This window comes from Lepidochelys kempii, chromosome 2, assembly GCF_965140265.1.
Source record: "Lepidochelys kempii isolate rLepKem1 chromosome 2, rLepKem1.hap2, whole genome shotgun sequence".
In the NCBI taxonomy this organism is placed as follows: Eukaryota; Metazoa; Chordata; order Testudines; family Cheloniidae; genus Lepidochelys; species Lepidochelys kempii.
The window spans coordinates 74,834,822-74,849,631 of NC_133257.1; the positions used below are offsets into that span (position 1 = coordinate 74,834,822).

General features: G+C 44.4%; 1 protein-coding gene across 4 annotated transcripts in view; it reads right to left on the reverse strand.

Moving 5' to 3' along the window:
• Positions 1–14,810, reverse strand: part of MAPRE2 (microtubule associated protein RP/EB family member 2) — a 170,318-nt gene that overhangs the window by 41,816 nt on the left and 113,692 nt on the right. For all 4 annotated transcript variants that reach the window (XM_073331254.1, XM_073331255.1, XM_073331253.1 and 1 more), the window contains one exon: positions 99–244. In XM_073331254.1, the coding sequence (XP_073187355.1) occupies positions 99–244 (146 nt within the window). The remainder of the gene's footprint in view (positions 1–98; positions 245–14,810) is intronic.

The window sequence follows — 14,810 nt, forward strand, 5'->3', positions numbered from 1 at the left end:
GTTATTTTTCATTTTGGTTCCCCATGTCCATTGTACATCACCCAGTATAGAAAATTGTTTTGTAAAACATTACAATTATTTAAATATTAAAAACTTACCTTATCCACATTCATTCTTTTAAATGATGCTTGCAGAAGTTTGAAATTGTGAATGTACTCGTGCTCCAGCTTTGCCTGAAATTTTACTTTCTTCAAGCTAATGCACCCTGGGAACAACATGTCCATGAACTGGCAGTAAGCTGCTCCTATAACAAGAAAATGCATTGACATTAATCTTGATGCACCCAGCTATAACTAAGTGTCATTTATAGTCAGAAAAGAAAGTAACCATGCTGACTAGCTACTGCTGTAATTCATTTCTAGTGCCATGTACCCAATGCCTATCTGTCCACTACAATGTTGAATAGTGTAAGTGGCCTATTAATATCTATATTATTTTCATTCAGTCTGGATGCACCAAGCACTATTGTGTAACATCTAAAGGATGACCGTGACTGAGGCAAGTAAATCTTTCTTCCATTTACAACTGGTGTTGTACTGAAGTAGACTCCCTATACAAGGTAGGGCTGCCTGTACAGCAAGTAATAAAGTCCCTAGCTGTCAGTTTAAATGGAAGCCACCTAATAAGTGTCTTCAGACTCCTACAGCTTCCCAAAGTTGGATCAAGGGAAAATATGTTTGTTTCCTGGAACCAAAGAAATCAATGGCACTGAGATATAAGGTAGCTTGCTCAGTTCGCAGCCAATCCTATTCAGTACCCCCATCAGGTAGAGGCTTAAAATGAGACAGAGCAAAACCCAAAGTGACATGAATACAGGCGGGAAATAAGTTTCAGAATTATGGGATCTAAGGCCATTTCTCCCCCTCCTCCCGCCCCTTCCCCAACAAAAAAAAATCCTGAAATTTTTCACCTCTAAAGCTCAAAAACGAAACATTTGGATAAGGAGACACTCAGTCACCTCATTGCCCAAAGCGTTCAGATATTGGGCTCCTCTTAGTGCTGCCAGTTTTAATTCTTTCACACAACAGGTTTACTAAATTTAGCATGAGGGTTCAGTAAATTTAGATGCCAGCCACAGGGGATAAAAATATGCAATACACAAATGTGCAGGGAACTTTTTAAAAAAGGTGAACTGACTAGGAATATATAGGTAATACTTTGTTACACCTAGTGACCTTTCCCTTAAAAGGTCCTTATGTCACAGCAGCACCATCATTGGGGAAGGGGGGATCTTCACTATCAAGACATGAAAATGTCATGACATTTTGGTGACAAGTGTTAAAAATGTGGGGAAGGGAAATCTCAACTCAGATTCTTTGTGGAACAGTGATGTCCTCTAACCTGGAAGAATATTCCACCATATTAGCATATTTAAGGTCAATTTTCAGATGCGTACAAGCTCAACCACCTATATACCTGTGTATGCAAGTCAGAAAATTGCACATTAAATACTATTTGCTCAATAAGTTTTTAAACGTTTTGTGCAAATAGTATTTATCAAAAGGGCTGTTTTGTGCAATCACTTGATGTATGGGCAGGTCTAAGAGGCACAACTTGGGTGCGGGCTTTTGACAATTTTGTTCAGTGTCACACAAATATTCTTTTTTAATCAAAGTTTTAGCAATTGTCAGTAGTCTTGCAAGGTAACAGGTGTGTTGGATCCGAGATTATCCTCTATTTAGCCAAAGCACAGATACACCACAGATAGCAACAGAGCAAAAAACTACCACACTTTTCTATCAATATGCCTCAAACATGTTCTGGAGGGCCCATAATTCTCTATACTCAGTCAACCATCATATGAAGGGAGGGAGAGGCTGTCTTCCAGAAAAGAAAAAAACAACAGAGTTTGAGCTAGAGTCACAGGAAAACGAGTTACATAAGCTACAAATGAGGCTTTCATGTGACTTATTGTCAAGGCTGTGACAACAGCTTAGACTCAGTGCTTGAAACTGCTGCCATTTTTAATACCTTCTTTGCACAGCATTTCTTAGGAAGTATATTTACACTTACTGACTTTATGGGTGGAGTTTATAGGAAGGATTTGAATTTCCAAAGAAACCTTTTATTTAGCTACTTGCAATGGCTTTGGTATGCTTAGGATATAAAATAAAGAATCCCTGTAGAACAGGAACCTTGTGGCAAGTTAAAAACCTCAGATAATGCAGGTGCATCATCATACAGAAAGCTTCGTAAAGCAAACTAATTGCACAGAGCTTACCTTTATATTGCATGGGAACTAGTAAATAAATGTCCACTAATAGAAAGTATGTGAAATATCGCTGAAAAGGAAGATGAGTAGTGTGATATAGTATTGGATGGCTTGACTTGATTATACTATATTATTTATTACTACGTGGATTTATTTAGTATGCAGTGTTGTCCTAGCCACGTCAATCCCAGGATATTAGAGAGACAAGGTGGGTGAGGTAATTTTTTTTATTGGACCAATTTCTGCTGGTGAGAGAGACACGCTTTTGAGCTACAAGAGCTCTTCTTCAGGTCTGGGAAATGTACAGCGAGCAACACAGCTAAATACTAGATTGAACAGACAGTTTAGCATAAGTAGTTAGCACGTATTCTAAGGGACCATTCAAGGTGAAGTAGCCCACTAAAACCCCTGCAGTCATTGGACAAAAAAAAAGGGGGGGAGGGGACTAGTGGGTTACAGATGGTTGAAATAAAGCCTAAGTCCAGTGTCTTTTTTAAAACCATGATTTTTAGTGTCTAGCAAAGTTATGAATTTAAGCTCCCAGATGTGTCTTTTGAAAGTGTTGTGCAGGTTTCTTTTGACAATGTGGACTGATAGGTCAGATATAGAGCGATTGCTTTGTTCAATCTAAGGGGTCAATTGTGCAACTGATTCATGGTATAAAGGGAGTTTGCGCCAAATTCTCCCTCCCGACCCTCTCCCCACATATAAGCTTATACTCTAACACCTAGGTAATTGCCAGGAGTCCCTGAACACTCACTGCACAGCTGCTTGTGTTAAAGATATTCACAGTGCTGAGGTTCTCACCATTTTATTTATAGTTGTCATTTGGTAAGTATACATGAGTTTGCAAAGTCATCTTTTATTGTTTCTGCTGGTAACAAATTCCTTTTGCATCCCTCTGGGCAGCAGCTTACTAGGTTTGAAACCTTTGTGATGATGCGTCCCCGTGTTCTCTTCTCCCTCTGATGTTGGTAGTTGTTTTTCTTGTATTTCATATCAGCCAATAGGATGTTCTGGTTCTGTGCAATACCCAAATGCCAGAAACGCTGAACATACCCACTTTACAGTACTGACCTGAACTGTGATCTCCGATAACAGCACAGTTTGCTGCCAGAACACTCCTTCTGTAGTAAGCTTCATTACAGTAACAAATACAAAAGTGGAGTAGGATGGGCCAAATTTGATGTCAGAGACTAACTCACATCAAGTCACAATCACCAGCTGATGTACGTTAGGAACTCTAGAAAGGAGAGTGGTGTCAGAGCTCAAACATGTGTCAGTACAAGTGTCAAGAAGAAATCTCGTACATAGCTAGGGCTCATATCCTGAGCTTTGTGAACGCTGCTATCTTGCTGGATAATACAGGAAGTAAGGATGCATCCTATGTCCCTTTGCTTCCCAGCACAGTGTTGTACCACAGATTATTTTGTGCCTAGTTAGTTTAGTCACTTTCCCACACCGTTGGAGAGTTTTGGCACAGCCACCGGCAAGAAATTAAAAAAAAATAATTAAAAAAAAAATCACAAAATGTGGCAGGAGACACAGGGGCAGATAAAAGTATTAACTCTCAAATTGACAAGTTTAAGTTAACTGTGTCCCTTTAATGCAGCTGAAAGTTCTAATGATGAAACTGTATTTTAAAAAGACTATTACAGCTATTGTGTAATTTACATGAACAAGGTTTCTACAGCAGATTTACCACTTGTCATTTATTTTATTTTAAAACTTTACCTTCTCTGCTCTAGTTTACAAAGCGTAAAAGTGGATGTTGGAAACAGTACAGCAACAACCACACCAGAACTGTCTCTCATGGTTAGTCTGTCTCTGTCCAGCCACAACCACATCAGAACGATCATCTCTCATGGTTAATCTGTCTCCATCTACCCCTACTATATTCCCCTCCACATCTGATTTTTTGAAAATATTACCAGGCACTCCACTTTTTTTAAATGAAATTATAATCAGCAGTATAGCAATAGAAAGGTTATTGAATTTTGTAGATGCACCAATGCTGGAACAGAATGAGAAAGGGTTTTTAACCATTATTAAAATTAATTCTGAATTTTTATGTAAATCTTATATTAGTTGTTGTTCTGGCATATTGATCCGGTCATTGACTTCTTTAAAATTCTGAGGCTAGATTACAGAAAGTATTTGCCAGCAAGGTTGTGCTGATTAGACATGAATGGTCACTACTTTTGACCCAATCAGTAGAAATGTAGAAATTCTATACCCATTTTAAAATTAAGTGGCACAGCAACTGTTTTTTATACACAGCAGTATTGCCTACTTCTGTTGTTGTATACAGCTAGCAGAAAGACACTTGAAGTTGATTTGGTTTAAGTATTTATATTTAGAAGAAAATAACTAGTTCCCCCTACCGTGACATTACAATTGATGGTTTCTGTAGTCCTGAATCAGGCTAACATGCCAAAATATTACTGCTTCTGGCCCATGGGAGGCTTATGAATAGTATTTTCCTTCCCTCCAAGAGAGAAAATTCCATTGCGATTAAAATCTAAAAGCTGAATATCACTAAGTCTTCATAACTTGGGTGTGGAAGTGTGTGCTGAGTTGCTCTGCCAGCCAGCCCTTTACGCTGACGGCTTTTTCTTGGTTTCCTGCATAGAGATTACTACACGGCATGCCTCAAATGTAAATGACAAGACTACACCCACAATGCTAAGTAGGATGACTACAACCGTAGTAGGGGAAGGAACTGGCCTCTATGTCAGAATAAAGGCATGGAAGAAGAAACTGTTGATTGTAAAAGTGTCAAATGATTAAATTTCAATTAAAATGTTTCTGTAAATGCAATATTAAGGCTGACATTTGCTGTTGATTGCACATTTCTTTAAAATCAGAACTACAGTTCAAATTGTAGAAAATGGTAGTTCTTAGTAATGTTTTCGAAGTTGCATACATTTATTTTCTTGATAATTTAAGTTTTCTTTGTCTTCAGCACAATGCATTCAGGTCCCCTCTTGCCCTTTTTTTTTCTCCTGAGAAACAATCTGCACTCTTTCTGCTCAACATCTGGAGGCTGGAGCCTTCTGATCTTTAATATGGCCCAGAGTCTTGTGTCCTGGGATTTGTGGCATTTCAAAGGGACAATGAATATATCACTCACTTTCACTAACACAACTGGACATGAGCTGCTGTTGTTTAATATGATTCAAATACAGCTTAGCTGCATTAGAAAGAGAAGCATTATCACCATGGTACCTAAGCACTGAATGGGAGCCTTGGTGCAATTATTAAATAGTCAATATAAATCCAGAGTTCACAATGGAAACATTGAGACACTGATTGCTAAAGGAGCAAGAACAGTGGAGAAATGGTTCAAAATGAGAACCATATCCAGAAAGGAATTTACAAAGTTGCTCATTAGTTTCCTAAATGAAATGGCACCTTACAACTTTACTGCTCAAAAATATATGCAGCTCTCGGTTTGCTTTTCTAAATAATTCCAGCTGGAAGTGGAAATCCGTCCTGACTCCCGCACAATTATACAATAGTATTTTTTTTATTACGTTTACACATGTGGAGAAGATAGTTCTATTGATAAAAACAATCTAATTATTTTTATACAAAATGTCTTTGATATAAGCCAAACACTTCCTGTCATTTTTCATCCTCTACAGCAGAAGCCAGGTCAACTCCTCTCCCCACTGAGAGACCCCTTACCTCATGTTGCGTATTAACAGGTTCTGCCCATCTCTTTATGGCCCAATATCCTTACAATACTAGCTCACCTCCATCCATGGAACCCCTGCCACTTCTTGACTATCCCAGTGGTTCTGTCCTCCCAATACTGTTGCATCTCCCTCTTCAAGTTTCCAGGCCTAGAGGATTACAGGGGTTAAACAGGGCCTGGGACTCTGCTGCCCGGAGTGCTGACATGACAGCCAGAAATTCCTCCACCTGACAACACTACTCTGACAGACTCTCACAAAATCCTTGGGAGTGGGATATCCGCTGGGCATGAAATCCTTGTAATATCACTGTCCTGAAACCGAAAACGACATGTGGTTGTAATAATTATGTTTATGATAAAGGCAAAGGATATTTCAAAGACAAAGTAGGCCCAAAAAGATCATGGAATATAGGAATAAGTCTAAATTTGAGTGTCATGTGTTAGTTAAGCAAGGAATATTTGGTTTTATTAATGAGATTGTGTACCTGAAGAAATTTCTTTTTTAATGGACCGAGACGTTTTTGATGATCGGGTCAGATAGCTGGTGATGCATTGGAGATCATTGGGCTTGCTGGATAGTCTTAAAAAGAGATAAGTTTGGGTAGTGATGCAGTCACTTGTTAATGAAAACAAGACAGTTTTGCAACTCTTTTCTTAGCCTTGGTCTACACAAGGACTTTAGGTCGAATTTAGCAGTGTTAAATCGATGAAAACCTGCATCCGTCCACACAATGAAGCCCTTTATTTTGACTTAAAGGGCTCTTAAAATCGATTTCCTTACTCCACCCGACAAGTGGATTAGCGCTTAAATCGGCCTTGCCAGGTTGAATTTGGGGTACTGTGGACACAATTACACGGTATTGGCCTCCGGGAGCTATCCCGGAGTGCTCCATTGTGACCGTTCTGGACAGCACTCTCAACTCAGATGCACTGGCCAAGTAGACAGGAAAAGAACCGCAAACTTTTGAATCTCATTTCCTGTTTGGCCAGCGTGGCAAGCTGCAGGTGACCATGCAGAGCTCATCAGCAGAGGTGACTATGGTGGAGTCCCAGAATCGCAAAAGAGCTCCAGCATGGACTGAACAGGAGGTACGGGATCTGATTGCTGTATGGGGAGAGGAATCCGTGCTATCAGAACTCCATTCCAGTTTTCGAAATGCCAAAACCTTTGTCAAAATCTCCCAGGGCATGAAGGACAGAGGCCATAACAGGGACCCGAAGCAGTGCCACTTGAAACTTAAGGAGCTGAGGCAAGCCTACCAGAAAACCAGAGTGGCAAACGGCCGCTCTGGGTCAGAACCCCAAACATGCCGCTTCTATGATGAGCTGCATGCCATTTTAGGGGCTTCAGCCACCACTACCCCAGCCGTGTTGTTTGACTCCTTCAATGGAGATGGAGGCAATACGGAAGCAGGTTTTGGGGACGAAGAAGATGAGGAGGAGGAGGAGGTTGTAGATAGCTCACAGCAAACAAGCAGAGAAACTGGTTTTCCCGACAGTCAGGAAGTGTTTCTTACCCTGGACCTGGAGCCAGTACCCCCTGAACCCACCTGAGGCTGCCTCCTGGACCCGGCAGGCGGAGAAGGGACCTCCGGTGAGTGTACCTTTTAAAATACTATACTTGGTTTAAAAGCAAGCATGTGAAAGGATTAATTTGCCCTGGCATTCGCGGCTCTCCTGGATGTACTCCCAAAGCCTTTGCAAAAGGTTTCTGGGGAGGGCAGCCTTATTGCGTCCTTCATGGTAGGACACTTTACCACTCCAGGCCAGTAACACGTACTCGGAAATCACTATACAACAAAGCATTGCAGTGTATGTTTTCTGGCGTTCAAACAACATTCGTTCTTTATCTCTCTGTGTTATCCTCAGGAGAGTGAGATATCATTCATGGTCACCTGGTTGAAATAGGGTGTTTTTCTTCAGGGGACACTCAGAGGTACCCGTTCCTGCTGGGCTGTTTACCTGTGGCTGAACAGAAATGTTCCCCGCTGTTAGCCACGCAGTGAGGGGAGGCAAAATGCGACCTTGTAATGAAAGCACATGTGCTATGTATGTAATGTTAACAGCAAGGTTTACCCTGAAAGAGTGTAGCCACTGTTTTATAAAATGTGTCTTTTTAAATACCGCTGTTCCTTTTTTTTTCTCCACCAGCTGCATGTGTTTCAATGATCACAGGATCTTCTCCTTCCCAGAGGCTAGTGAAGAGTAGAAAGAAAAAAAAAACACACTCGCGATGAAATGTTCTCTGAGCTCATGCTGTCCTCCCACACTGACAGAGCACAGACGAATGCGCGGAGGCAAGTAATGTCAGAGTGCAGGAAAGCACAAAATGACCGGGAAGAGAGGTGGCGGGCTGAAGAGAGTAAGTGGTGGGCTGAAGACAGGGCTGAAGCTCAAATGTGGCGGCAGTGTGATGAGAGGAGGCACGATTCAATGCTGAGGCTGCTGGAGGATCAAACCAGTATGCTCCAGTGTATGGTTGAGCTGCAGCAAAGGCAGCTGGAGCACAGACTGCCACTGCAGCCCTTGTGTAACCAACCGCCCTCCTCCCCAAGTTCCACAGCCTCCACACCCAGACGCCCAAGAACGCGGTGGTGGGGGCTCCAGCCAACCGGCCACTCCACCACAGAGGATTGCCCAAAAAACAGAAGCCTGGCATTCAATAAATTTTAAAGTTGTAAATTTTTAAAGTGCTGTGTGGCATTTTCCTTCCCTCCTCCACCACCCCTCCTGGGCTACCTTGGTAGTCATCCCCCTATTTGTGTGATGAATGAATAAAGAATGCATGAATGTGAAGCAACAATGACTTTATTGCCTCTGCAAGCGGTGATCGAAGGGAGGAGGGGAGGGTGGTTAGCTTACAGGGAAGTAGAGTGAACAAAGGGGCGGGGGATTTCATCAAGGAGAAACAAACAGAACTTTCACACCGTAGCCTGGCCAGTCATGAAACTGGTTTTCAAAGCTTCTCTGATGCGTACCGCGCCCTCCTGTGCTCTTCTAACCGCCCTGGTGTCTGGCTGTGCATAATCAGCAGCCAGGCAATTTGCCTCAACCTCCCACCCCGCCATAAATGTCTCCCCCTTACTCTCACAGATATTGTGGAGCACACAGCAAGCAGTAGTAACAGTGGGAATATTGGTTTCGCTGAGGCCTAAGCGAGTCAGTAAACTGCGCCAGCGTGCCTTTAAACGTCCAAATGCACATTCTACCACCCTTCTGCACTTGCTCAGCCTGTAGTTGAACAGCTCCTGACTACTGTCCAGGCTGCCTGTGTACGGCTTCATGAGCCATGGCATTAAGGGGTAGGCTGGGTCCCCAAAGATAACTATAGGCATTTCAACATCCCCAACAGTTATTTTCTGGTCTGGGAATAAAGTCCCTTCCTGCAGCTTTTGAAACAGACCAGAGGTCCTGAAGATGCGAGCGTCATGTACTTTTCCCGGCCATCCCACGCTGATGTTGGTGAAACGTCCCTTGTGATCCACCAGAGCTTGCAGCACTATTGAAAAGTACCCCTTGTGGTTTATGTACTCGCCGGCTTGGTGCTCCGGTGCCAAGATAGGGATATGGGTTCCGTCTATGGCCCCACCACAGTTAGGGAATCCCATTGCAGCAAAGCCATCCACTATAACCTGACATTTCCCAGGGTCACTACCCTTGATATCAGCAGATCTTTGATTGCGTGGGCTACTTGCATCACAGCAGCCCCCACAGTAGATTTGCCCACTCCAAATTGATTCCCAACTGACCGGTAGCTGTCTGGCGTTGCAAGCTTCCACAGGGCTATCGCCACTCGCTTCTCAACTGTGAGGGCTGCTCTCATCTTGGTATTCATGCACTTCAAGGCAGGGGAAAGCAAGTCACAAAGTTCCATGAAAGTGCCCTTACGCACGCGAAAGTTTTGCAGCCACTGGGAATCGTCCCAGACCTGCAACACTATGTGGTCCCACCAGTCTGTGCTTGTTTCCCGAGCCCAGAATCGGTGTTCCACAGCATGAACCTGCCCCATTAGCACCATGAGCATGCATTGGAAGGGCCCATGCTTTCAGAGAAATCTGTGTCCATGTCCTGATCGCTCATGTGACCGCGCTGACGTCGCCTCCTCGCCCGGTATCGCTCTGCCAGGTTCTGGTGCTGCATATACTGCTGGATAATGCATGTGGTGTTTAATGTGCTCCTAATTGCCAAAGTGATCCAAGCGGGCTCTATGCTTGCCGTGGTATGGCGTCTGCACAGAAAAAAGGCGCGGAATGATTGTCTGCCATTGCCCTGACGGAGGGAGGGGCGACTGACAACACAGCTTACAGGGTTGGCTTACAGGTAATTAAAATCAACAAAGGGGGTGGCTTTACATCAATGAGTACTTCAGGCAGGACTTCACGGAGGGTTCCAATAAGAAATGGTGCACCTAAGTAATTGTTCTTATTGGAACAAGCAGGTTGGTCTAGCCTCTGATTGATACATGGCTAGATTTACCTTGCTGCACCTTCTCTGTGAGTGACTGCAGTGTGACCTAGAGGAATGAGTCCCCTAGACAGGGGAGGGGGGGGGGAAGCAAATGAGTACAAAACAAATCTGGTCTATTTCTTGTTTTGATCCACTCCATCTATCTTTTACATCTTTGGCTGGCAGCAGACGGTGCAGAAGGACTGCAAGCCATCCTCATCTCTTGCCTGTCCAGCAGAAGATGGTACAATAGGACTGCTAGCAATCCGTATCGCCTGCCTGCTCACCATAAGATGGTTCAATAGGACTGACTGCAGGACTAAAGAGAATGACCTGGTCAAGTCACTCCAAATTTAGTCCCTGCGCCCATGTCTGCCCAGGTGCTCCTGGCCAACATGGCCAGGAGCATCTCAGACATGACGATGATGGCTGCCAGTCCTACTGTACCGTCTGGTGCCACAAGGCAATGGGTTGATGCTGCTGTGTAGCAATGCAGTACCACGTCTGCCAGCGCCCAGGAGACATACGGTGACGGTTACCTGAGCAGGCTTCATGCTTGCCGTGGTATGACATCTGCACAGGTAACTCAGGAAAAAAGGCGCGAAACGATTGTCTGCCCTTGCTTTCACAGAGGGAGGGAGGGAACGGGGGCCTGACGATATGTACCTAGAACCACCCGCGACAATGTTTTAGCCCCATCAGGCATTGGGATCTCAACCCAGAATTCCAATGGGCAGCGGAGACTGTGGGAACTGTGGGATAGCTACCCACAGTGCAACGCTCTGGAAGTCGACTCTAGCCTCGGTACTGTGGAAGCACTCCGCCGAGTTAATGCACTTAATGCACTTAGAGCATTTTCTGTGAGGACACACACACTCGAATATATAAAAACGATTTCTAAAAAACCGACTTCTATAAATTCGACCTAATTTCGTAGCGTAGACATACCCATATATTAACTCCTTAGCAACAAGTTAAAAATTAGTCACTCCAGTGCAAACCGACTGAAGACAGTAGGCTTCCACAGATGTTACTCAGGATATGATTTTGCCTACAGAATCTTTATCACTGATGATTAGAGCCCTGCACGGATACAAAATTTGTATCCGCATCCGATCCACAAATATGATCTTCGGATATCTGCATCCGCAGATGTGGATATCCACAGACATAAAGCAGATATCTGCAGATTTGCAGGGCTCTAATGATGATGTACAATATGCAAGAAACCTGCTTTACTTTCAGATCCCATTCTAAGTGCAGAATTGGTAGAGAAAACATCTTAACTTTCATACTGAGGAAATCATAGCACCCCACAGTGTCTGTTTACCGTGTCACTTCTCAGATTAGAACAGCACTGCAGGGGAATGCAGAAAAGTTACTAACTGATGTCAGAACTATGGCAACAGAAACTCGATCCTGAACTGGTAACTAAGCAAAATAAGAAAGAACAGATTTGTTCTAAAATGTAGTGTGGGGCAACATTTTTTAATGTGTTTAAGTGACTTCAGAGCCTAAGTCAGGGCTGGGCAAACTTTTTGGCCAGAGGGCCACATATGGGAATAGGTTTCAGAGTAGCAGCCGTGTTAGTCTGTATTCGCAAAAAAAAAAAGGAGTACCTGTGGCACCTTAGAGACTAACCAATTTATTTGAGCATAAGCTTTTATTGGTTAGTCTCTAAGGTGCCACTAGTACTCCTTTTCTTTTTATACGGGAATAGAAATTGTATGACGGGCCATGAATGCTCACAAAATTGGGGCTGGGGTGTGGGAGGGGATGTGGGTTCCAGGGTGGGGCCATAAATGAGGAGTTTAGGGTGCAGGAGGGGGGCTCTGGGCTGGGGCGGGAGACTGTTTTTGGGGGGGGGGGAATGGCTCCAGCTGGGGGTGCGGGCTCTGGGGTGGGGCTGGGGATGAGGAGTTTGGCATGTAGGAGTGTGCTCCGGGCTGGGACTCAGGGGTTCGGAGGGCGGGAGGGGAAATCAGGACTGCGGAAGGGGATCGGGGTGCAGGGAGTGGCTCAGGGGTACTTCAAGGCCCCCCACTGGCTCCTATGTGGAACCACGGCCAAGCGGCTCTGAGCACTGCCCCGTCTGCAGGTGCACCCCTGCAGCTCCCACTGGCTGCAGTTCCCAGCCAATGGGAGCTGCAGGGGCAGCACTTGGGTCGGGAGCAGCGTGCAGAGTGGAGCCCTCTGGCTGCCCCTACACATAGGAGCCAGAGGGGGGCCATGCTGCTGCTTCTGGGAGCCGCATGGAGCGGCCCCCAACCCTGGTCCCCGGCTGGAGCATGGGAGCAGGGCCATACCGCTGCTTCCAGGAGCCGCTTGGAGTGACCCCTGACCCTGCTCCCACCCTAGAGCACTGGAGCCGGTAAGCCCCAGACCCTGCTACCAAGAAGGAGCTTGAGGGCCAGACTGAGATGGCTGGAGGGCCTGATCCAGCCCATGGGCCTAGTTTACCCACCCCTGGCCTAAGTTCCATTGATTTGCAACGAGAGATAGGTTTCTAAGTCCTCTTGCGATTCTAGCCCTTAAGAACCTAATTCCCACTTAAGACTCCTAATTCCCAGAATCAGATCCCACTGAAATCCATAAAATCTCCACTCATCTGCCTCCAAAACCCACAGGTACTAAACTTGCTAAGTACCTAAATTCAGGTAGTAAAAGTTCCCTAGGTGCCTATGTTTCTGCCTCTAAGCATGTGCACCACACAGCCCCATGCCAGGCAGCTGGACTCCTAAGGTCCAGAGTGTTTCATGAATCAGGAAAAGAGGGGCATTCTTCCACCTAAGTCACCTGCAGGGCCCGAACAAGTAAGCATGCTCTGACCTCACCTACCAGATTGGGCCCCAATAGGCGAGCTTACACCAACCAGCTGGGGGAGAAAGGAGCAAGAGGAGCTCCCTCATAACTTTTAGCTCAGCCGGGATATGGGAGACCCCACGTTCAAGTCCTCTCTCTCAAGAGGGGCAAGAAGGGATTTGAACATGGATCTGTCACATCCCAGGGGAGTGCCCTAACCACTGTGCTCAGAGCTATTCTGATGTGGGCCTTCCTCCATCTCTCCTGTTGAGGTTAGTCCACGTTGAACAAATAATCAAAGAATCACAGGGGCTGGGGGAACAGTACATACACAAGAACATAAGCAAGCATACCAATGACTCTGTAGCCTAGAGGTTAGAGCACTCCCAAGGGAATTGGAAGACCTTTGATCCAATCCCTCTGCTTCAATAAATTTTTAAAATTATTTAAACAGGAGAGATTGAGGGATGCCCGTATCAGAATATCCCATAGCCCACTGGGAAGGGCACTCGCCTCAGAAGTGGCAGATCCCAGTTCAAATCCCTTCTCCACCTTAGACAGAGGGGACTTGGACTAAGGGCTCCCACATCCCAGGTGAGTACCCGAAGCACTGAACTGAAAGTTATGAGGGAATTCCATCCCTCCCTGCTTCTTGCTAAAGAGACATAGGTGTCAAACTCCAAGAGAGGGTTTGCAGCTGAGAATTCCAAGCAGAGGGAGGCACCTCATTGCAGCTTAGGCGAGAAACCACCCAGCCTGCTGGCTTTTTGTGAGTCCTGTTCTGAGGCACCCTTCTCTCCCCATTTATTGTAAAGGGAGCCAAGGTACCTAATTCATTCTTTGTGAATCTCAATGATTTTTTTAGGCACCTAAAAGTTAGATCAGTGTCACCACACCTAAGAGTCTTTGAAAATTGGACTTAGGCACTTTAGAAATGTTACCCTAAGGTCCAGAATTTTTGGAGGCATTTAGGTGTTGCTGTGCCTAACTCATTTAAGACCCTAAATCTATTTTTGAAGTGGATTTCGGCACTCAGGAGCCTTAAAACCCATTGACAGTTGATGGGATTTAGGCTCCTATGTGCCTAAATCCATTCTGAAAATCGATTGAGGCTTCTAAATCAGTTAGGTATTACAACAATGAGCATAGCAATGCCTACATGGCTTTAAAAATCTGTGCCTAAGTATCTCCACATAGTCTACTAATAAACTGGATACTTAAGAGGTTTTTTCTTTAAAGATTTCTCAGCTATTCCATAAATTAAAAAAAACGAAATTAGATGCAAACCCCTGCAAATTAAAACAATGAAGTTGTAACAATCTGACCATGTAGATACAAAACTTAAGATTGATAATCCTTATGCTTTATTGGGAGAAGAAAATGGGCACTGAACTCACAAAGTAATACATTAAAAATGAAAGCCCAGCATTAATTTTATATATATTAGTCATTAAACACTTCAGTCCATAAAAATTATGGGTGTTAACATTGATGGGAAGGGACACACCTTGTGTGTTCACTGATGGGTCAAAAAGAAGCATCTTGTAATGAGCATGCATGACATAATAGTTTCGGTGAGAACAAAAACAACTGCAGAGTACAGCAATGACTGTTTTAGAGCTACATAGCACTTGAGGCTTAAGTTTCATA